The 23,941-nt window shown below is 48.3% G+C and overlaps 1 protein-coding gene across 8 annotated transcripts in view; it reads right to left on the bottom strand.

Annotated features, from left to right (window-relative positions):
- Positions 1-23,941, bottom strand: part of RPS6KA2 (ribosomal protein S6 kinase A2) — a 451,644-nt gene that overhangs the window by 90,400 nt on the left and 337,303 nt on the right. For all 8 annotated transcript variants that reach the window (XM_063623636.1, XM_063623635.1, XM_055269515.2 and 5 more), the window contains 3 exons: positions 7,162-7,242; positions 5,086-5,165; positions 955-1,061 (listed from right to left, as the gene is read on the bottom strand). In XM_063623636.1, coding sequence (XP_063479706.1) covers positions 955-1,061; positions 5,086-5,165; positions 7,162-7,242 — 268 coding nt within the window. The remainder of the gene's footprint in view (positions 1-954; positions 1,062-5,085; positions 5,166-7,161; positions 7,243-23,941) is intronic.

Consider the following 23,941-nt stretch of genomic DNA (forward strand, 5'->3'; position numbering starts at 1 on the left):
GTGATGCCTCATCTAGGGGCGGCTGTGGGCCCTGGTCTGGGTGGGTAGCATTAATCGGCCCCTCAGGGCAGGGAAGAGTGAGTGAGATAATCAGCTACTTCACCTCAGGGATACTGCTGAGGTCAACTCAACCTAAAATACCATCCTCCAAATCTCTTCTTTTCTAAGTGGATCACTCCTAGTTATGTGTTAGGTCTACAAAGAAAATGTAAAAACAACAACAACAAAATGAAAATGGGAACACTATTATTTTGGAAGGACTTTCTTGTTCAAAAATTTTGAATAGATTAGCAAAATATCCTAGAAATAATAGCCTCACAGGTCACCACTGCCAAGGATACACAAATCTCAGTGGACTCTGGGCCTGGGAATTCTGTGGCTGTTGTCTTTTAGGTAAGTTCTTGGGAAAGCTGTTCTGATTGGGGACCTAGAGGTGGGGCTGACAAGTAACTAGGTAGACGTTCATTAACCACATTCCTGGGACTTGCTGAAGTAGATGAAAGGGCTTCCTGAATCTGGAGGACAGTAGGGAAAAGATTAGAGAGGAGGAGAAACTGCCCTGGAGGCAGCCATGTTTGAGATGGTCCCCAGTGGCCAGATGAGCCTCACCCAGGAGAGAGGGCAGGAACGTGGGTCAGGGTCGTGGGCGTGCCCTTCCCCAGCTCCGGCTTCCCGGGCATCACAGACACGCACCTGAGCCTGGCCTCCCTCGGGCGTTATGGGTGTCAGGTGAGAATGGGCCTGGGCGTTTCCTATGCAAATCAGCAAGGCCACACTTGCTTCTGGGTACCTGATGCCTGAGCCGGTCCTGCCGGCACAAGAGTCTCCCCAGCCTGCTCTCTGATACGTCCTCATTTAGGAAATAAATATCTAGCAGTGGCTACCAACATGGGCCAGCAAAACACACGGAGCTGATGGGCGTGGCGAAGTCAGCCCCAGTTTTTCCTCACTTACTTCTCGGGCTTCAGATCTCTGTAGATGATCCCCAGGCTGTGGAGATGGTCTAAAGCCAAGGCCAGCTCAGCCAGGTAGAACTTGACATCCTCCTCCGTGAACATGACCTAGCAAGAAAAACAAACAAACAAAACGTTTAACTTGTTTTATGGCTGGTGTTTTTTTTTTTTTTTTTTTTTTTTGAGACGGAGTCTCGCTCTGTCGCCCAGGCTGGAGTGCAGTGGCGCGATCTCGGCTCACTGCAAGCTCCGCCTCCCGGGTTCACGCCATTCTCCTGCCTCAGCCTCCCGAGTAGCTGGGACTACAGGCGCCCGCCACCACGCCTGGCTAATTTTTTTTGTATTTTTAGTAGAGACGGTGGGTTTTAAAGAACTCTGCCAGAGAGTCTGAGAGTCCACACTGGGGTCGGTTTGCTCTGTGGAACGCTACGGCCCCCCGGAGTGGTTTTCTGACTCTTCTCATGGAAAAGAGAGTTCCCTCTGCAGTTCTAAGATCAGTGGATGGAGACAAGGGCTTCCTGCAAAGGTGACTCATGCCGCCTTGGGAGTGGGGTGCTGAGATTCAGCCTCTCCTCTCTGTGTCCTTCTCACCCCTGCAAATCATTTGGCTCTGGAGTAGGTTTCTGGGTTTACATTCTAACATGAGTGCTGCTGATGTGAATTCATAACAAATTTAATACAAATAAGACTCTGTGAGGGCTTGATGAGGTGACTGAAAATGGGTCTCAAATATCATTCTTTCCCCATGGATTATCTATCTCCGCTCCTTGGGTTGATGCAAACTAGTAGCCTACGTAACCTGCTGTCAACCCAAAGTGGGATTCGTTCTACCAAAGATCACCCACAGGTGGTACAGAGTCGGCTATGGGTGCCCCAAGCCGAGGGGGCGGGATGGGGAGGGGTTTCTGGGTGTTGGGGTGGGCAGCCACATTCCGGGACCCCATGTAGCTGGGACAGCTCAGGGCTGGGAGGTGACCAGCCAGGGATGGCCTAAGTGTCCATGTACCGGGGGCTCACTCAGGCCAGCCAAAATATGCATGAGGTCTCGGAGCCCAACAGACTCCAAAGCCATCGTCCCATAATGACTCATCCCCACCCCCAACTTGTTAGAATCAGCACATAGTTTTTGTAGAATCCCTTAAGAGGAAGCCAAATCATGACCACAAGCCATTTTCTATATTCGTCAGGAGAAATCAACATTACGGAGACTACAAGTCCACGTGATTACTGAACTCTGTCTCGGTAAGCAGACGTGAAAAATCAGCACGCAGCCAGAAGGCTGCCAGGCAAACATAAAATTAGGAGAAGGGCAGCCAGGGGATCTGAATGGTGAGTGGTGTCAGGCCGACAGCCGGGCACCCACTTCACACAGGGGGTCCTTCCACAGGGCTGGACATGCAGGCTCCGCATCCCGACAGTGACTGCTGGGTGCCAGCCACCCACTGGCCCCCGGAGTCCCCGTCCTCCGTTCCACACTTGGCCAGCACCTTTCCCAGATGGATGTTCCAGCCACCCACCGGCCCCCCGAGTCCCCATCCTCCGTTCCACGCTTGGCCAGCGCCTTTCCCAGATAGATGTTCCAGCCACCCACCGGCCCCCCGAGTCCCCGTCCTCCGTTCCACGCTTGGCCAGCGCCTTTCCCGGATGGATGTTCCCTTTCTAGATTGGTTAATGTGCTCAGTGGACTGACTGACAGCACATTCTGCTGGTGGCCTGGTTCTTTCCTCTGACTTGACATATCCACACGTGGCCCACCATGGGTTGTGTGTACAATTTAGGGCTCAGAGGCAAACCTGTCTTTCCACTCCCCCAGCTCTTAGTGTAACCCCCAAGGACAATAACAGGAAGTTTCTCCATAGAAAGGAAACACCTCACGGTGTGGGTTCTGCAAGTTCGCCGGCACAGCGACCCTCCCCGTAAGATGCTGGGCCCCGGACTTGCTGAATGAGGACCCGAGGAAAAGACTTTCCGCAGGTTCCCAGCACCTCCACGAATCTGTGGTGTCTGCCCTGGACAACTCTCCTCCTACTCTGAAATGAAGGTCCTCAGGCAAGACACACATTCCCATGTGGGGAGTTGCAGGGCTTTTTGCTGATTACTGTTGTCTTTTTGGTCAGGGAGCCCAACCACAGGTGTGCCATAGCAGCTGCTGGACAAAACCAGAGCCCAAATGGACCGACTCCCCGTGGATGAGAGGGGAGTAGACAAACCAACAGATGATACCACACGAGGAATGGGCAGACGCCAGGCTCCAGCATCTTTGGAAATGGGCACACAGCAGGTGGCACAGGAAGGGGCCAGATGCCAGTTCCCAAAGGGCTTTGTGTAGAGCTTGGATCAGGTTCTCCCGGCCCACTGGCTTTCCTCCATGCAAGGAGCCCCACAAAAACGGGCACCACTGCCCAAGGGACTGCTGGACGCAGAGCGACAGGGCAGCCGTGGTCTCTGGGACCCTTTGTGCCCGATTCAGGAGCAGCTCTGCCTCGGTTTACTGTTCATTTGGGGGTTTGTGCAAGACAGCGGGGTCTCCTGCTGAAAAGGGGGAAGGTGGAGAAAAGGGAGTGGGGGGGTGTGAAGGCCACTGTTGCTGTGAAAGCACCTCGGCCACTCCTCCTTTGTATAAGAGATGAACAAGCAGGATCGTCAGAATGGAAAGCCTGGCACTGGCACTGCCATGGGCAGAATCTGCCTTTTGCCATCCCATGAAGCAGGGTGCCTTTCACATCAATCAGGGCCACGGGGCTCTCAGGGTGCGGTGAAGTTGCATCCTGGAGCGTTCCTACCTAAGGCACTGGAGGTCAAGGAGAAGCCCCGGGCTGTACAGTGGCAGTTGTGAGACAAAGGTGGTGTGCGAAGACCACACCCGATACTCCTGAACAGCCCCAATGTGCAGCCGGCTTAGCAGTTCCTCCCTCTTCCCAGGATGGAAAGTGAGACCCTGTGACAGTCTTTCCCAGCTGCTCCTACCCACTGACCTGCGCCTTCCATCCTCCTGTACACCCCTCCCACACACACTCTTGCACACTCACACATGTACACCCCTCCCACACTCTTGCACACTCACACATGTACACCCCTCCCACACGCACTCTTGCACACTCACATGTACACCCCTCCCACACACACTTGCACACTCACACATGTACACCCCTCCCACACACACTCTTGCACACTCACACATGTACACCCCTCCCACACGTGCACTCTTGCACACTCACACATGTACACCCCTCCCACACACACTCTTGCACACTCACACACGTACACCCCTCCCCCACACACTCTTGCACACTCACACATGTACACCCCTCCCACACACACTCTTGCACACACTCACACATGTACACCCCTCCCACACACGCATTCTTGCACACGCTCACACATGTACACCCCTCCCACACACACTCTTGCACACTCACACATGTACACCCCTCCCACACTCTTGCACACTCACACATGTACACCCCTACCACACACACTCTTGCACACTCACACATGTACACCCCTCCCACACGTGCACTCTTGCACACACTCACACATGTACACCCCTCCCACACGTGCACTCTTGCACACACTCACACATGTACACCCCTCCCACACACACTCTTGCACACTCACACACGTACACCCCTCCCCCACACACTCTTGCACACTCACACATGTACACCCCTCCCACACACACTCTTGCACACACACATGTACACCCCTCCCACACACGCATTCTTGCACACGCTCACACATGTACACCCCTCCCACACACACTCTTGCACACACACATGTACACCCCTCCCACACTCTTGCACACTCACACATGTACACCCCTCCCACACACACTCTTGGACACTCACACATGTACACCCCTCCCACACTCTTGCACACTCACACATGTACACCCCTCCCACACACACTCTTGCACACTCACACATGTACACCCCTCCCACACTCTTGCACACTCACACATGTACACCCCTCCCACACGTGCACTCTTGCACGCATTCACACATGCACACTCCCCCACACACATGCACTCTCGCACGTGCTCACGTCCTCTCAGTGCTCTCCACCCCTCCTTCCCTCGAGTCCCAGACAGAAGCTCCTGCCCGCCCTGCTGTGTGCTGCGGTGGCTGCTCACCTCTTTGGAGAGCCGGGTGAAGAGGTCCCCTCCCCGCAGGAAGTCCAGGATCAGGTAGAGCTTTCCTTCCGTCTGAAAGGCTGTGGGGGACAGAGACCGCATTTTGACAGCTCGTCGAATGTCCTGTGGCGACATCGCTCTCTGGCTTCTCCCTGCCCACGGTGCTGCTTACTCCGGGAGACTGAGCCACTTGAGAAACGGCAGGACCCCGGCTGGTGACCGGCTCAGAGGGGCAGCACCCGGCAGAGGGGGTCTGACACTGTGAGCGCTGCCCCTCTCTCACTGTTGTTAGGGGGCCTTGAGATTTCTTTCATCTTTCTTTTTTCTCCCCTCCTTCCCTTTTTTAATCGCAAAGGAATTGAAAGATACACGGGGAGAAAGCTGTGCATATTCGAGCTGGTGTCGTTGCTGGCTTTTGTCGTAATGCATTAGTGAGCAGCCTGAAGATGGCTCTGGTGGGTTTGGAGGACATGTCCTTTCCGTCCTACGGAAGTGCCTTCTTCCTACAGAACTCCACTCTGGTACTAGGGAAGCCCCCGCTTGCCTTCCTCTCTTGAGGCAGTTCTGGTGATGGGTCAGCCCAGTTATTTGTACATCAACAATGGGGCTCACGTCCTAGGTCTGGTCGCTGTGAGCTACAACTGCAGACTTTCTGTTTCAGGCCACAGGCAGGCTACACAGCTCCTGCCCACACTCAGCAAGGGCCTGCCTCCGTTGAGCGGGCACATAAGCATGGGAGGATCTAGAGAAGCCCGTCACCATCGCTGCTGTGACGATGGTTGCTGCAGCGGCACTGGTGAGGCACTGCGTGGCGTCTATTTTATCTACAAAGGAAGTGTGGCTGGAAGGGATCCCAGTATCCCTGCATACTAGAAAACGTTTTATTTTCTAAAAGTAAATGCTAGAAGCATCATAAACGTGGGGGTTTTAGAAACACAGCCTCTAGCTAGAAAGCCCTCTGCCAGGACTGTGTAAACTGAGTGTGCATTAAATGTTCCATCCTGGGCTTGGCAGGCAGGTGGAGGTGCTGGGTCACCACCGAGGTGATATGGAGGTCTGTTTAAATATCTTTGTAGGACACCCAGTTCTCAATTTCTTCAGAAAAGCACCCTAGCAAGTAATGTAAACGACATGGGGGATGGGACTTGACACCAGCCACTTGGCAGCAGCGGAGGGGGCAGTTTTTGGAAAGCCAGCCTCTGCGGCCTTCTCTGCCGGGAGGTAGAGGTTTGCAACTGCGCTGCCCACGGCCAAGAAGGAACGACAGGGTATGCCCAGCTTCTGCAGGCCTCCTTCATCCTGTCCTCAGATTCACGCAGATCTCACTAACACCTCCCCGACATACCACCTTGCCCTTTGCAACCAAGAACAAACTACTAGTTTTATTGCTATTCCCTTCTGTACTTTGCTCATCTGGATTATTAGGTGGGAAAGTTTAATGTAATAAGCCATGAATCTGCAGCCACCATCTCATCACATCTTTTTTAAATTTGAAGATTTCACTTACTGCTTCTCTGTTGGGATAAAAACGCAGACAGCAAATGAAGGGAAGTTGTGTGGCAAAGCAGCTATGTGGCCTTTGGTTAATTACTTGAGCCTCAAAACATGAAAATAATAAGTTACCTTGAATGGAAGTTTTGAGGGTTCAACGAGCTACTATCTTTAAACATGATACTCATTTGAAATGAAGAAGGTGTTACAATTTGTGGTTTAAAGAAATTATTGGGTCACAGAGTATTTTATTCTAAAACAACACAAAAATAAGTCATAGATTTACCCCAATCTAGGTTGAGATCTTCTAAATTATCAATGGTATGGTAATAATTTAATAATGGATACCCCATCTAAAATTAGATCTTTGAGATGAAAACAGGGCTTCTTGCTCTTTCAAAGAAAATAAATACAGAAGAGATTAAGCAATCAGGATAGAAGGTACCTTCATCCCCAGGCAGGGCAGGACTCCATGGTATAGGAAAGATTTTCTTCTTTCTGATCTGTTATTTCTTTTTCCATTTTCTTTGATCTGGAGAAGGTTGCCCTGGGTCCCCTCTAAAGTGTCATTTTGACTCCACTTACCATAATGAAGCTTCACAATGAAGGGGTGATTCACTTCTGCCAAGATGTCTCTCTCCATCTTCGATCTCACTCGGTCCCGAACTGCAAAGTAGAAAGATAAAGGCTTTCATGAGGCAGGAAATAAGAGTTCTGAGGAACACTGAACATGAAATATTAGATAAAATTCCCACCAACTTTTCATTACAAAAATTTCAAACATATGCAAAACTTGAAAAAGTTGTACAATAATCCTAGATTTAACAACTGCTTACGTTTTAATACATTTGCTTTCTCTCTCTCAAATATATATAGATATATAAAAGTAAATGCTAGAAGCATCATAAATGTATATGATGTATAAATATATATATATATGCATCTCTAGCTCTCCAAAAAATTAAAAATAAGTTGTAGGCAGCACAGCATGTTTCTCTGAGGTGCATGTGCAGGTGTCTCCTAAGAATAAGGACAGTCTCTTAGCATAACTCTAACACCTACTGTCCTACATAGGAAAACCAACAATCACTCCCTGAAACATTGAACATCCAATCTATATTCAGTCCTCCCCTCCATATCGTTTCCCGACCTAGGATCCAGTTCGATTATATTGGTTGTTAAATGTCTTTGTTTTGCTCCTAGAAGACAATGGTCCCATACCTAATTCCCTCCCCCTGTATTTTTTCATGGGCTTTTTGGGAAGTCCAGGTCAGTTTTTGTCTGTAGAATGTTCCACATTCTGGGTTCGTCTGATGGTTGCTCAATTGCGTTCTATAACTCTTGTATTTCTTGAAAACTGGAGGCGTGATAAGATTGGGGCTAAATGTTTTTGGTCACCAGGTGGTGCCTGTACTTTAGCCTGCCTCAGATCAGGGGGTGCCGGCTGGGCTCACCCTCTCTGTGTGATGCTAAACGTGATGTGTGGCTGAGGTGGCAGGTCACCATCTCTCCATGGCAAAGGTCTTCATGTCCCTTTGTAACAAGCACCTATGGGCTGATATCTGGCATGGAGTGACCTGTGGGTTCCCTAACAGTCCTTCGTCCGGTGGTGTTCGCATACACATGTGATCCATGCCTGAATCATTCAGGGCTACAGAACAGCCATGTTCACTTTGCTGATGGAACTAGAAATCAAGAGGAAGATTCCTTCTCTCCCTCTCCATGAAGATAACCATGGACCATGTACTTTCTGTTGAATTGAGAGTGTTACAGCAGTTACATATTCTTCTTAGTGCTCACACTATCTCAAGTGTGGCCATCTGGGAATACAGATGTAATTAGTTTTGATGCAAAAACAAATGAACAAACAAACAAAGAGCACCACTTGAGTAAGAACAGCTTTAGTATTCCCCTGGGCAAGCTGCTACACCCAGGGCAGTATCCGGGACCTCGCACAGCCCCATGAACAACAGGAGAAAATTTTTTCCAACATTTCTACTGGGACAAATATGATAAGTATTGTATCATGGGCCAGGTATTTAAATTTATCCATATTTAGGACTTGTGATACATACTGCTAAAGTTTTATTTAAGAAATTCTTCACCAAGACTGCTGCAATAATAAGAAGAAAATAGAAAATAACAAACTGGGAGGATATGGAGAACTTGGAACCATCGTGCATTGCTGATGACAGTGTAAAATGGTGCAGTCACTGAGGAAAATAGCTTGGTAGTTCCTCACAAAGAAGAAGAATTACTGTGCGACCCAGCAACTCTGCTCATAGGATACACATCCAAAAAAACCGAAAGTTTGGATTTGAACAGGTTCATCCACCCATGTTCATGGCAGCATTATTTACAACAGAAAAGGAGGAAGCAACCCAAGTGTCCATCAACAGATGGATGAACAAACTGTGATGCTGTAGTAAATACACACACACGTACACAAACACACACACACGCACGATGGGATATTACTCAGCTCTAAAAAAGAGTAAAACTCTAACACACGATATGAATGAAACCTCAGGACATTATGCTAAGTGAAATAAGCCAGACACAAGAGGACAACTATTGTACGATCCCACTTATAAGGGTTGCCCAGAATAGCCAGAATCAGAGAGACAGAAAGCAGAATCGTGGTGACCAGGAGCTGGAAGAGGGAGAATGGGAAGTCATTGTTTCCATTTGGGATGATAAAAAGGTTTTGGGTATAATATTGGTGAGGACAACATTGTGAATGTATTGACATCACTGAACTGTTCACTTACAAATGGTTAAAGTGATCAATATTATGTTATCTATGTCTTACCAGTTAAAAAGAGAAAGTCCTCCCTCATTCCTGGGTCCCTGAGTTTCACTGTCTCAACTCCTGGTTTTAATACTCACACCTAAGATTCAGGCTGTCTGAAGTCCACCTTTGTCTTTGGTGTTGGGACAGTTTTGCTTTCCCATTTGGTCTGTAATAGTGTCTCCTGGGGCCCAGGTGGTGACCGTGGTGTGTGGTCCTGCACCCCAGCTCACTGTCAGTGTCACTGTGCCCCACTCTTGGCTTTGGTTTCCTCATACACAAACCGAATGAGATGGCTCCCACCTCCTGGGGCTGCCTAAGAAACCTGTGCAGTGATGCGTGTGCCACAACAACACGGGGCCCGCCCACACTGTGCCGCTTCAGGTGTCATTGCAGTGACACCTTTATTATATGCTCAGATCCCCGTTTTTTTTCTCTTTTTTTCTGATCTCTCCTTGCTGTTCCACTGCTCTGCCCATCCCTCTTCTAACCCCAGACCCTTGTCATTACAGTGGTCCTGTGACATTCCTTAGAGCAGGGGGGTCCAATCTTTTGACGTCCCTGGGCCACACCAGAAGAACTGTCTTGAGCCACACATAAAATACACTAACACTAGCGATAGCTGATGAGCTTTAAAACATCACAAAAAATCTCATAATCTTTTAAGAAAGTTTACGAATTTGGGTTGGGCTGCATTAAAAGCTATCCTGGGCCCCATGTAGCCCACAAGCTGTGGGTTGGACAAGCTTGCCTTACAGTCTAGACAGGCGTAGAGTAGGACCCAGCAGGCAGTGCTGTGGGCAGAGCTGGGGGATACTAGTGTCTCCCCTAAACCTCAGCACCTCCCTCCCCAGTGGTCCTCGCAGTTCCTAATCCCTTGAGACCAAAACAGCAAGGTGGAGGGTGTGGGAGCGACTGCTTATCACTTATGCCCAAGGGGACACAGGAGGTCCTTCTTCTGCCTCAACTAACGGAATCAGGATTTTATTGCTTACAAGACCTTGGGGAGCATGCAATTCAATCCCATGTTCTTACAGAAGAGGAAACATGCGCACTGCAGTAAAAAGCATTGCTCAAAGTTAGATAGCTCCTGGTAGCCTGGAGGAAGCAGACCCTTGCCTGCCGCCCTCCACTGGGTGAAGGCCTGGTGTACGTCCCAGCCAGCATGTGAGCACTGTCCTCATTGCACACAGGGGCAGCATGGACTGCGGCACAGAAGACAAACTGCTGGGGAGGAAAAGGGGGAAGCAAGCAACCTGGGCTGAAGGAGATTTAATGAGAGGGGCCATGAATGGAAACCACTGCCCCAGTCGTTCAAGTGGAGCACTGTGTTCAGAAGCCAGGATAGCGCAGAACACTTTCAAAGAATACAATTTCGTACCCCTGGCTATGATTTTCTCTCTAGAGTAATGACCCCGGAGTTTAGAGATTCTTTTCTTCCTCTCTGATTGTAGTCACTGTGTGCAAACCTCTTCAGAAGGCGCTCCTGCAGAATTGAGTCTTGCACCCGCTCCTGTTTATCATCTGTGAGTTCATGTCTTAGTGATCTGGATTCTGTGTGCTGATCAGGGTAGTTTTTCTTCTCTATGTGGGTGAACTGGAAAATAGGCCATAGGATCGCGGATTTTGGGGAGATGTGGGAGCAAAGGTAGGCTCGGTCTTCCTAGCCCTTTTGCAAATCAGACAGCTGAATGGTGAGGTCACAATTCTTGCCGCTTGGCCTCAAATTCCTTCCTCCCCCACCTCTTCTCCTGGGCCCACTCCTTTCCCATCACTACTTCTCAGTCTTCTTTGTGCTGGGTGTTTGGAATGTGACGAGGCAGGCTTTACCCTCCAGGAAGTGAGAGCTCAGTGGGGAGACGCCCTGTGGTGATGGCAGCAAGGGGCCACCAGAGGGTGACCAGTCCCACCCCTTGTGTGCTGGGGGAGCTGTGCATGCTGGGGGAACTGGAAACGGCCTGGGAGGTTTTCACAGAGGAGGGGCTAAGTCTTACAGGGGACCCAGGAGCCTCCAGGTGCTTGGGCAGGAGGATACAGGCCAAGGGATGGCCCTGTAGGGTGGCAGCTGGGGTACCCTCAGGGATGCGGGTAGGCTGGTGCACAGAGCTGCAGTGCCACACTGATGAGGCCTGCGAGCAGGGACATGGGGGCCTGAGGAGCCAAGAGACCATGGAGAGGACTTTCCCACAGCACATGTCTAGGGCCTCTAGATTTAAGAGGTCATGTGGAGGACGCAATAGCAACATGGCCAGAATGGACAACGTGGCTAGAATGGGGCAAAAGGATACTGCCATCCAGCCCTGCGGAAGGACAGATCTGGCCCGGAGGAGGGAGAACTGAGACCTCAGGACCTCTCAGCTGCTGAGAATAAAAAGAAGGGACCTGCATCGTCCTAGCCCTCTGCCTGGGCGACCGGTGGAGAAATTAGACAGGAGAGAAGTTAGGTGGTGGGCAGGGAGAGAAGAGGCCACCTGCATTCTCGGCCTGTCGAGTGCTGGGGACATGAGGGTCTCAGGAAAAGACTTGGTTTGGAGCTTTGCTGGAAATACAGATGCGAACACCCACCCCACAGCAGCAGCCAAGCATGCCCGAGGACCACCGGAGGATGTGTAGGATGACAGTAGGACCATGGTGAGGATCTCGGCGAGGGTACTGCTGTTCTGGGGAAGGAGGGAGAGAGGATGCACCATGATGTGGTCTGCAGCAGGAAGACCCGGAGGAGACAGACAGAGAAATCAGGAAATGTGAAAGAAGTGTTTGGTGGCAGCAGATGCTCAAGACAGTCCACCAGGTGGGGACTGCAGGAGGCCGCTGGTGGAGTTGCGTGACTCATGGCCGATTCATCAGGGACGACATGATGAGGACATTGCTCATCCCCGGGGAGGGGCCCGCAGCTGGGTCTGTGATGTGTTGGGTGAGTGAAGTCAGCATCTGTGTAACCCCTTGGTGTGACTTTTAGAAGCTCTGATATACTTTTTTATTAAAACATTTTATCCATTCATTCTTGAAAAAATAGTTCTTGATGTAGATAAAAATAAGAGAGCTTGTTTTATTACACACGACTGCAGTTATGCACCGGAGAGGACACTCCGAAGGGCAAAACCTCATATCAGCATCGGTGTGACGTCATTAGGATGCTCTCAACACATGCTGGAGATTGCTGGATGGAGCTCTTGTATCTACTACCCTGGCTCTGCAGCAGAGGAGAATGAATGTAGGGAGGAAAAGCAAAATGATTCAAAGGGAAGATGTTACAAAGAATGTCTCTGTGAAAGGAAAATAAATCCTGGGGCCCCCACATCAATAAGCTAAAGGGAAAAGTCAAGCTGGGAGCTGCTTAGGACAAGCCTGCCTCCCATTCTATTCAAAGTCACCCCTCTGCTCACTGAGATAAACGCAGATCTGATTGCCTCCTTTGGAGAGGCTAGAAACTCAGAAGAATGCGACCATTTGTCTCTCAACTACCTATGACCCGGAAGCCCCCTCCCCGCTGAAGACTGGAAAGTCTTCCCACCTTTGCTTTGAGTTGTCCAACCTTTCCAGACTGAACCAATGTTCATCACACGTGTGTTGATTGATGTCTTATGTCTCCCTAGAATGTACAAAACCAAACAGTCCCCTGACCACCTTGGGCACATGCTGTCAGGACCTCTTGAGGCTGTCACAGGTGCATGTCCTCAACCTTGGCATAAATTTTTTAAATTAACTGAGACCTGTCTGAGATTTTGGGGGTTCACATCTCCATTGCCCACCTCTCCCCTGTTACAGCCTCCAATAGCTACAGCCAGTGTGAGCACCAAAGAGTTTCAGGGAGTTAATGAAAGCAAACCTGGAATCTATTCACTCAGCACAAAGACTCCAGAGGAGGAAAGGACACAGTAGAGTCAGAAAGATTTCTTCAAAGGAAAAGCAAAGGCCTGGGCAGAAGACACAGGGCTCACGAACGAACGAACGCAGGTGGGCTCTGCAGGAAGCCGGGGGTGGGGAGGCGGGGAGTGACCGCACACAGTGGGAGGGGTGGGGAGGCTGCCCCTTCTAGGATGATTAAACAACAAGCCTCTCTCTCTCTGAGCTGCCTGCTGGCATCAAATAAAGTTAAAGTCAATAAGGAAAATTTCTCTGTCACACATCACACAGCAAACGGGGCTGCCATTGAGGACCCATGGGCTCTGCCACATCCTAGACTCAGAAGGCTTCCACACGGGGAAATCCTCATGAGATGCATGTGGCCAGGCTTCCTACACTGTGCCCTTTATCTCAGCAGAGCAGATCCAGGCGCAGCAGGGCCCGCGGGAGGGCAGCCCGTCCGTCACCCCAATGTGCCTCCTCTTCTGGGTGAAGTCCCTGTTCCATCTGCCAGGCCCTGCATGCTCTAAAGCTGAGACCTGGTGAAGCAGCATGGCACAGAAAAGGGGGGTTCCTATTCCATCTTGCCATCTCCTTGCAAAGCTTGGTCTTTGACTCTGGGTAAGAGCATCTAAAAATCCTCTAAATAGGACTGATGTTATTGAATTCACATCCATTTGGAATGAAGAACATTGTTTAGCTACATGTCTCACTTTATGGCATTGGTAAGGAAAATTTGGTAAGTCTGGTGAAAAATTAGAGAAAGATAGATGTCTTATATTCAAATTTTGAAGGGACTATCTAGTTACAGTAAAAAAAAAAAAAATAGGTCTCCTCCCTATATCTTACACTAAAATAAACCCCAGATCTATTAAAGAATTACTTAAAAACAAAAAAACAAAAAAACACAAAGCTGGCCAGGCACTGTGGCTCATACCTGTAATCCCAATATTTTGGGAGGCTGAGGTGGGTGGATTGCTTGAGCCCAAGAGTTGGAGACAAGCCTGAGTGTTGGGAACAGGCCCCCAAATCTGGACATAAACTGGCCCCAAAACTGGCCATAAACAAAATCTCTGCAGCACTGTGACATGCTCGTGATGGCCTTGACACCATGGCCCACCCAGGGCAGAAAACCACTTAAGGTGTTCTTAAACCACAAACAACAGCATGAGCGATCTGTGCCTTAAGGACCTGTTCCTGCTGCAGATAACTAGCCAGTGCCATCCTTTTATTTGGGCCCATCCCTTTATTTCCCATAAGGAATACTTTTAGTAAATCTTATGACTGGCTTGCTGTCAGCAAATATGTGGGTAAATCTCTGTTCGAGGCTCTTATCTCTGAAGGCTGTGAGACCCCTGATTTCCCACTCCACATGCTATATTTCTGTGTGTGTGTCTTTAATTCCTCTAGTACTGCTGGGTTAGGGTCTCCACGACTGAGCTGGTCTTGGCACCTGAGCAACATGGTAAAACCCTGTCTCTACTAAAAATACAAAAAATTAGCCAGGAATGGTGGCATGCACCTGCAGCCCTAGCTACTTGGGAGGCTGAGGTGGGAGAATCTCTTGAGCCTGGGAAGTTGAGGCTGGGTGACAGGAGTAAAACACTGCCTAAAAAAAAAAAAAAAAAAATTATAAAAAAGATGAACACTTATCTGGTGCCTGGATGGGGAATCTTTTTTGTTTTTTAAATATAAACCATGGAAGAAATAACACAGGAAAGATAGACAGTTACAAAATATTTACAAATTGGCCGTTCAAAAAGATTATAAAATTAAAAGGCAAACAAAAAAATATGGTTATCTTAAACAAGCAGAAAAAAGGTCAAAAGCCAAAATAAATACAATATCCAAATACTATCATTATGCTTATAATAATAAATAAACGGAGAATCCAGCCCTGACAGTGAACGCAACATATTCCAGATTAAACCCATCAGTGCAGGGAAGACGTTTTTATAAGAATGTTCTGTACAGTTGACTCCCCGGGCACAATGTGGCCTAACACAAGTATATGTTGGGTTTAGGGTGGCAGAAAACAGGAAAAGGATGTGCTCATTCCAGGGCAGGGCTGTATTACTGCTGACAACACTGTGCAACTGACCATGCCTAGTTTCCATATATGAACGCAAGGACAAACTAAACAAGATGTCAAGGGACAAGGACAGTCATCGCACCAAGCAATGCCCTCAGCATATGAAATGCTAGGACTGGAAATGGCTCTTCAAGAGGGACTAGGGAAGATGTTCAGGTCTGTGCAAATTCTAGCTTTGCTGGGCAGAGCTGCAATCCACTGACCTCACCATTGCACACCCTAGGTGGTGTCAGTCATTCATGGCCCATATCCAGGGATGGAATGAGAGAGCTGGAACCATGGATCTGCCAACTGTCAGCCATGGAGTGATTCTTCCACTAAGAAACAGACAGTGAAAGCAAATGTTTCATTTTCTGATGCTGAGTACATTCAAGCCGCCTCTTTGACAGCCAGGGAGTCCAAGGAGTTTTCATTTCTAAGATCTAGATGTATAAAAAAGAAAACCAAGTGAAGAGGTTTCTTCAGAAATGTCAGCAACAATTTCCTGTTGGGTAGTTCTAGACTACTGGAGACTCTGGAGCCAGGCCACTTGGGCCAGGCTATAGCCTCTCTGTGATGTTTATTCTCTGGTACTTAACAGGTTAGTCTGGAGTTGACTGGGGATTGCTACTATAGATGTGAAAAGAATAAATGTTCTAGGCTATCTTGAGATTCGCTAATAAATGGTAGGCACTGGGGATGAGTTAAAATATCATTGTCCTTCAAATCAGCCCTCTATTTGTGGCCAATCTGCCACGTTTCGGGTTTGGATGATGTGGTTTCTGTTGTTTACTTTGCTGTCTTCAGCAACCTGTGCCTACTGGTACCAGCTCTAACTGCCATGTGCTCTTCACCTGTCATGGCCCCAAGACAATCCCTGGGGGGCTGAGATGGTTGTGGAGGCACCAACAGGTTCACCCCACTGTGAAGGGCACACTGGTTTCCCTCCCAGGAAAACATGGGAGGAAGCACTTTGTGAGATTATCCTGGCAGGCATAGGATATATGATACGCAACTAGAGCTACTTTCTGGAACCCCTCTTCAAGGTGCTTCTTTTCAGGCAGCAATGCCTGCATTTGTGTTTCTGATTTTTAAATGATCTCCACCAATAGACATTATATGTGTATTACATTATATAGCATATTGTGGTGGTTAGTTTTATGTGTCAACTTGACTGGGCTAAGAGATGCCCAGAGAGCTGGTGAACCATGATTTCGGGGTGTGTGTGTGAGGGCGTTTCTGGAAGACATCAGCATTTGAATTGGTGGACTGAGTAAAGATCACCCTCCCCTATATGGGCAGGCACCATCCAGTCCACTGAGGGCCGGAATAGAACAAAAAAGCAGTGGGAGAGGAATCTGCTCCCTGTTGAACTGGGACATGCATGTTTTCCAGCCCTCGGACATCAGTGCCTGGTTCTTGGACTGAGACTTAAACCATTGCTCTGCTCTCCCCACACCAAGTTCTCAGGACTTCGAATTCAGACTGGAACTTATACCACCAGCTCTCCTGGTTCTCGGGACTTTGAATTCAGACTGGAGCTTATGCCACCAGCTCTCCTGGTTCTCAGACCTTTGGATTTGAACTGAATGACACCCCAGCCTTCCTGGTTCTCCAGCTTGCAGACAGAAGCTCCTGGGGCTTCTCAGCCTTCGTACCCATGTGACCTGATTCCTGTAATAAATCTCCCCCTAAAAAATGTATATCCATCCTGTTGGTTGTGTTACTCTGGAAAATCCTGAATAATACAGAATTTGGTACCCAGAAGTGGGATGCCCCTATAATAAAACCTAAGAATGTAGAAGTAGCTTTGGAACTGGGTAATGGGTAGAGGCTGGAAGAGTTCTGAGATACAGCTAGAAAAGGCCTATCTTGCCATGAGCAGCCCTTTCAATGTGATTCTGGTGAGCACTCAGAAAGAAAAGGAGAGCTGTAGAGAAGGCCTACATCTTCTTAGGGAATAACTAAGGAATCCTGAATGCTGATAGGAAGTCAGTACAGACCAGCCATCTCCACAGAAGCCGGCAGCGATTCTCCAAGGCAACAGAAACATGACCCTGCAGCCAACTCAGAGAGCATCAGGGCTGCCCACCCATGTCAGGCCAGGCACAAGAGCCCCAGGGTAGAATGATTTAAAAGTAGGGGCTACTCGTGCCTGGGACTGCAAGGGCACTGCCTCACATTATGGGCTGCCCACCCTCCAGCACTGCTGTCCCTGGCTGTTCCGGGTGCAGCTCTGCCTTGGGCAGACCCTGGTGCCCTGTGAGCCCCAGCAGTTGCCCTCTGGAGGGAGCAGGTGGCAAAGGCTGGCAGTGACTGTGTGGTTCACTTTTCCCCACCATGGGGAGTACAGGAGCCTTGGGAGTGTGGCTGCCCCTACCTAAATTTCAAAGGTTGGGGTCTAGGCACAGAACCACTGTGGGGCCATCCAACTACACTGGATTGGGTCACCCAAAGCTGTGAGAGGCCATCTGAAGCCGTGGGGCCAGGGACTTGGAGAGCCGACCCCTGCCCTGCAAAGCTCTGGGGCAGGACCACCAACTTGGTATGTCCAAAAGGCAGGACCCCGGCTCCAGTGGGTCTGGAGGGCACAGCATCTAGTCAAAGAGGATTATTCTGGAGTCCTGAGGTTCCATGTTATTTTCCCTGTTGGGTTTTAGACTTACTTGGGACCTGTTACTCCTTTTCTTTCCTATTTCTCCTTTCGGAAAGAACATGTCTGTCATATGCTGGTCCCACCACTGGATTTTTGAGGCACAGAGCTCATGTGGTTTCAAAGGCTAACAGCTGGAGGGTGATTGCGGTCAGGATGAATCGTACCTTGGATCTCACTAATACAGAGAGATCACAGAGATACTGACATTGGGGATCAGAGGAAACCATATGATTTGGATGAGATGTTGGGCTTTAGACTTGAGTTGATGTGGGAATGAAGCAGAGGCTATGGAGATGGGATGAATGTGGGAAAGATATGAATTTTAGGGACTGGGGTGGAACGCTACAGACTGTGTATGTTCCCCCCACTAAATTCATATGTTGAAACCTAACCCCCAGTGTGATGCTTTTAGGTGGGGCCTCTGGGAGGTGATTAGGTCAGAAGGGTGGAGCCCTTATGCATGGGATTAGTGTCCTTAGAAATGAGACCCCAGAGAGCTCATTCATGCCTTCCATCAAGTGAGGACACAGTCAGAAGATGGCTGTGAACCAGGCAGCAGCCCTCCCCAGGCACGAAATCCGACACAGCCTGGATCTTGGACTTGTGGCAGAACTGTGAGAAAAACATTTCTGTTGTTTAGAAGCCACACAATCTATGATGTTCTGTGATATCTGCCTGAATGAACTAAGACACATATCGTATCATATTATAGCATACTGTTCTGTTCTGTTCTATCTAGGTGATAATACAAAGGAAAATTAAGGTTAAGATAAAATTAAATTAAATGCAATTCTGTCAGCTGCTGTGAAGATGAGAAATGGCTGTGTAAATGCACCTTAGGAAACCACTGTGTTGGGGACGTAGTGAATGCTGCACTGACCGTGCAGTGCCAATAGCTCTGCTGCCACAAGCCCACGGGACCTTGGCTTCTGCACACACCTCTGTGGGGGGCTGAGCATATGCAGACGGCCTTGGTGACCTGAAGGCCTGGCAGTCAGAGGCTCAATGATGCTTTGTGTTTGATGCAGCGCAACTGGAGGGATTTTGAAGACTGAGCTGACAGACACACTTTAGCCTGAGACTTACCAGCACTGAAGAGTGTGGGCTGTGCTAAGCTCAGTCTCCCCCACTGGGTGGCCATTGCCTGAGACTTCCTTTCTTTACCCCCAAAAAGGCTATTGAGCCTGAAATTATATCCTGAGCAGTCTCCCAGATGCAGAATAAAAGTCCTTCTTCCCACAATATCTTTTAGCTTTCAAAGGTTTAATTCATAGTAAAAAAAACAGGCTTCCACGAGCCATTGTGTTGCAAAACTTTTGGGGGGCAAACTTTTTACAGTTAATTACTCCACAAATAAAGGAAGAGAAGAAAACCATAAATAGTAATAAGAAAAGTTAACCACACTGATTACCAGAATGGGCATGACTCCCCAAATGGTGCCTTTTTATTCTTCTATACTCAAGTATTTTTAAAAAGACTGATGTGGTTACTTAACTGACTTCCTTAATAGAGAATCTTTGTGCAGAAAAATCTTAAGCCCATTACTCTTAAGTACTTACACTGCACAGGTATTAAAGATGCAAGTAATGAAAAAAATCTATTTCCTCCTTCTTGAATATCTGTAATTCAAGAAATGCAACTCTGGTAATAAACACAGAGAGGACTCTACCATACAGAGGCGGGTGTATCTGTAATAAATCAGATGCCTGTTAGATAAGGCTGATGTTTACCTGAAATGCAAGAGACAGACTGAGATCGCACCTTACAAAGGGCTTGAGAAAGACAGAAGTCAAAGATGGCTTAAGGAGGAGACATTTTCATTTTGTTTGTCATCTTATGCAATTAAATGGGAAATGAATCCATTGAAGAGTAAACACCTTTAGTACAATGAGCAGGGATGTAGCTTCTTGCTGAAGAAATGCAGGGAGTCTGTCATCTGGTGAGGATGGAGCTGGCCCAGGGAGGCCTGGGGACCCCGGGAGTTATCTTGGGATAAGCACAGGATTCTGACCTTCACCACTTCCAAACAATATTCTTTTGAGTAACTTTGCTGCCTTGTGCCTTAGTTTCATCATTCGTAAATAAAGATGATGATTTATAAAAATATAATAACAATAATAACAGTCCTCCCCTCTTAAGAGAGGGCAAAATTTTGCTTAGAATTTTCCTTACTTTTTTCTCCCCTGGTAATCTGAAGTCATCCAAATGGGAATCAAATGACATAAATGAATTAGCATATTATGGAAATACAATCTGTTCAAGCTACCAGATTGATCGGAGCTGAGTTTCTGAGTGACTCAGTGCCTTCTAACGAAGCATCTCAGCATAAGAGAGGAAAACAAATAAAGAGGTGCTGAAAATAACATTCTGGGGTTTGGAGCCAGACGGGCTAACTCCGAGGAGGTTCTATTTCAAGATGCTGTAATTGATACCTGTCTATGCGGGTCACTACATACAGCTCTGCATTCCCAATGCCTCTGCAGTGATCCCATCTTACAGGACGTGCTCCACTGCTTACAGGAAGGACAGAGGGGGCCTTGACATGCTGCCAAGCTCGGACTGTGCTGCCTAGGCCCATTCCAGCATCTCCTGACTGCCGTGGGTGCCATGAGAGTGACCCACCACACAGCTGCCAAAAACACACACCAGCATAACCATCAGTGACTTGACTTGCTTAAACAGAGAGATTCTGCTCGAATGATTTTATTTTCTCCTTTACAAACAACTGAACACAGCTTATTTCCTTCCAGGAAGGGAATGCATATCTCCTCCAGGCTGAGAAAGTTGACTTGCAGGGAAAATGCTTGAAAACTAGTTAGGCATGAAAACCCAGGTGCAGTCCTATCAGAAAAATCATCATTACCAAGAAATATTTCACGTAAGCAGCTCATTCCACATTGCGGAGAGCGCCTACCGAGACGAAGGAATTCCACACGGCGAGCCCTGCTGCAGAAGGGCGCACCTGTGATCTCCATGCAGGCACCGGCCACCTTTAGTCATGAACATGATCACAGGCCTTTCATATTGTAACTGGACGTATTACAGCTGAACCCAGACATCATTCTTTCTAACCAGGTGGCATCTAACTTCCTCCCCATATCCCTACTCAGCAGATCGAAACAAAACCTCAACCAGGAAAGTCCTAACACAGCTCCAAAGCCAAGCAGTCTTCATGGAGAAAAGGGCTGAAGGTGAACACAGCTTACACTTCCCGAGCCTTTGCTTGAGCCAGCAGCACTCTGCACTCTCTAACAAGGGAGAGCCTCACATTGGCAATGATGTGTGGCAGTTATCTATTAATACATCCTATCCCACTTTCAGCAGGGGGACACTGAGGCCAGGAGAGGCACCCCAAGGTGACACAGCTCATGGGGTTAGAGCTGGACTCAGCTCCAGGGTCTGGACTTAATGTTCCTGGCCCCTGTATCAGGGATTCTCCATGTTGGCAGTGCCTTAGAGACACTGGCAGAGGCAGCTTTCATGAATTCTCACGCTCAGACCAACCAACTTAGAGTCTCCCAGAGGGGTCCCAGGCATCAGCATTTTGTGAAAGTCCCCCAGGCCATTCCAGCTTGCAGCTGAGGATGAGAACTACTGCTCCATACAATACAGCCTGGCTCTTAAGGTGCGTGACTAGCCCTATTTGATGATGAGGCTTGGTTCATTCTCGGTCTCACGGTTGGGAATACGTTTCTTTGCAATACATTCTTTTAAATCAAGTTCCCTTACAATACGAAGTGGGGATATTACCCTTTGGAATTCATTTTATATGGAATGCATTATATAGACCTGTTACCTGTAATGACTCCACGTTGAGTCATGAATATGGAAGCTTTGTCAAGTTAAAGGAGTCGAGCACATTTAAGGCATCCTTAAGTACCAGGGTGACAGGCAGCACCGCCGGGTCAGAGGGAGAGGAGCAAGGTTGCGAGCGCACCCCAGCAGCGTGGCCCCCTCAGCAGCTGCGCAGATGACCTCCCTCAGAAATGACCTGCCCCCTCTCTAAAGGAAAGAGGCGGGTGCCCAACTCTCCAAGCTTGTTTGGAGATCAAATGGAGCCGTCAGAAGCCATTATCCTCCGAGGTGAGCTAGGAGGATTCCCACTGATAACCCTCACTTCCAGGCACAGGACAATCAGCCACGGTTTGGAGAAACGAGCTGGAGTTTCAAAATGACTTCTGCAGGTCTCCCGCCCCTTTCATTTTTCTTTTTCAAAACATTTGACTATTCACGTGCCTGGCATCTTCCCTGGACGGCCGCCTGGGCTTTCGGGGTTTTGCTGTCAGCACGTGGAGAGCATCCCTGTGGCTGTTACCATGCGTTCCTTCTCTCTCCTTGACATTCTTCAGGATAATTAATGATCTCACAAATCAGGGATATTATGAGGGTGGAGAACAGGTAGGAGATGCTTGAACAACTTGGGCTAATGGAACGCAGAGGTGTTAGAGCTGAGACAAACTTGGAGGTCCCTTTGAGTCAACTCTCTTCTTTCACAAATGAGGAAGAAACAAGAAACTAAGGTTTTGGGCCAGCAGGTGTCCTTGCCCAGGCTAAGTGCTAGTTAGTACCAGTTAGTGCTAGTTAGTGCCAGGCCTCCTCTCCACATAACTCCGCTGCATCACATTTAGATCCAGGGACCTATCCTACTTCGAAGTATGCGAAATATTATTTGCAAAGCTTTTCTATTTTTCTCTTCAGAAAATAAATTCCAATGAAATTCTTGGAAAAAAAATCTATTTTTTAGTGATGGATCATTATGGAAAGCTGAAACAGCATAAGATGTAAAACAATTAGTTTTAAAGCTCACTTTTAAGGAGCACAAGGAAACAAAAATGTTTCTATTCTTCTATGTTTATATGGCTTTTCTTTTCTTTTTGACAGGATCTTGCTCTGTCACCCAGGCTGGAGTGCAGTGGCACAATCACGGCTCACTGAAGCCTTGAGATCTTGGGCTTAAGCAATCCTCCCACCTCAGCCTCCCAAGTAGCTGGAACTACAGGTGTGCACCACCATACCCAGTTAATTTTTTGACTTTTTAAATTTTTTGTAGAGATGGGGTCTTAACATGTTGCCTAAGTCATGAACTCCTGGGCTCAGGCAATCTTCCCACCTCTGCCCCCTAAAGTGCTGGGATTACAGGTGTGACTACCACACCCAGCCACATGGCTCATTTTCATAGTATAAAAATAATTTTAGCTACTCAAGCATATTGTTCCAAAATATTTTAAAAATAACTTTATATTACAAAAAAATCAGATATATTTTATTTCTGTTGAAAACTTGCAGTAACAGAGTATAGGGAAGAAGACAACAGCTAGCCCCAATCCCGTAAGTCAGCCCTTCACTTCGGCATGTTTGCTTCTGGCACAATGTCTACCTCGTGTGTGTACACACACACACACACACACACACACCTCATTACTGCTCGAGTCACTCTTACATTTAACAATACCGTGATGATTCTGTACACAGAGTTGTATGTCCAGCCTATTCCACATAACCATGGATCAGGAGCTGTTTCTCAAGGACACCGTGGATTGGATTATAAACAGCCGTGGATACTTGCATCAAGGAGAGTGAAGTCATCGAGATGGAGACTTCTGCACTTGAGCTAAGAGGCCAAGGTCAGCCCTGACGGAGTCCAGGCTTAGTGACGACTTAAACAGAGCGCAGCTTCCTGCTCCTCCATTCCACTGTATTCCCACAGAGCAGAGTGAGCAGGCACAGATTCCAGCTGCACTCCCACTTTGCCTCCCTTTCCTTCAGTGGCGGGGGAGGGTGAGATCAACTTTGAAGGGAAAGAAGGAACCGTTACGCTTGAAGGAGAAAAGAAGCTCTTCCAGGTCACTCCTGGTGCCCTGGAGAGGTGAACATGGAACCGGCTGACGGACAGTAGGACAGTGGCCGAGGACAGGCTGGAGAGCTTCCCGCATCCACCTGCCTTTGTCTCAAACCACAGGAAGACACCTCATCTGTGTCTGAGAGCAAATCTCAATGCCTC

Source organism: Symphalangus syndactylus, chromosome 2, assembly GCF_028878055.3.
Source record: "Symphalangus syndactylus isolate Jambi chromosome 2, NHGRI_mSymSyn1-v2.1_pri, whole genome shotgun sequence".
Classification (NCBI taxonomy): Eukaryota; Metazoa; Chordata; class Mammalia; order Primates; family Hylobatidae; genus Symphalangus; species Symphalangus syndactylus.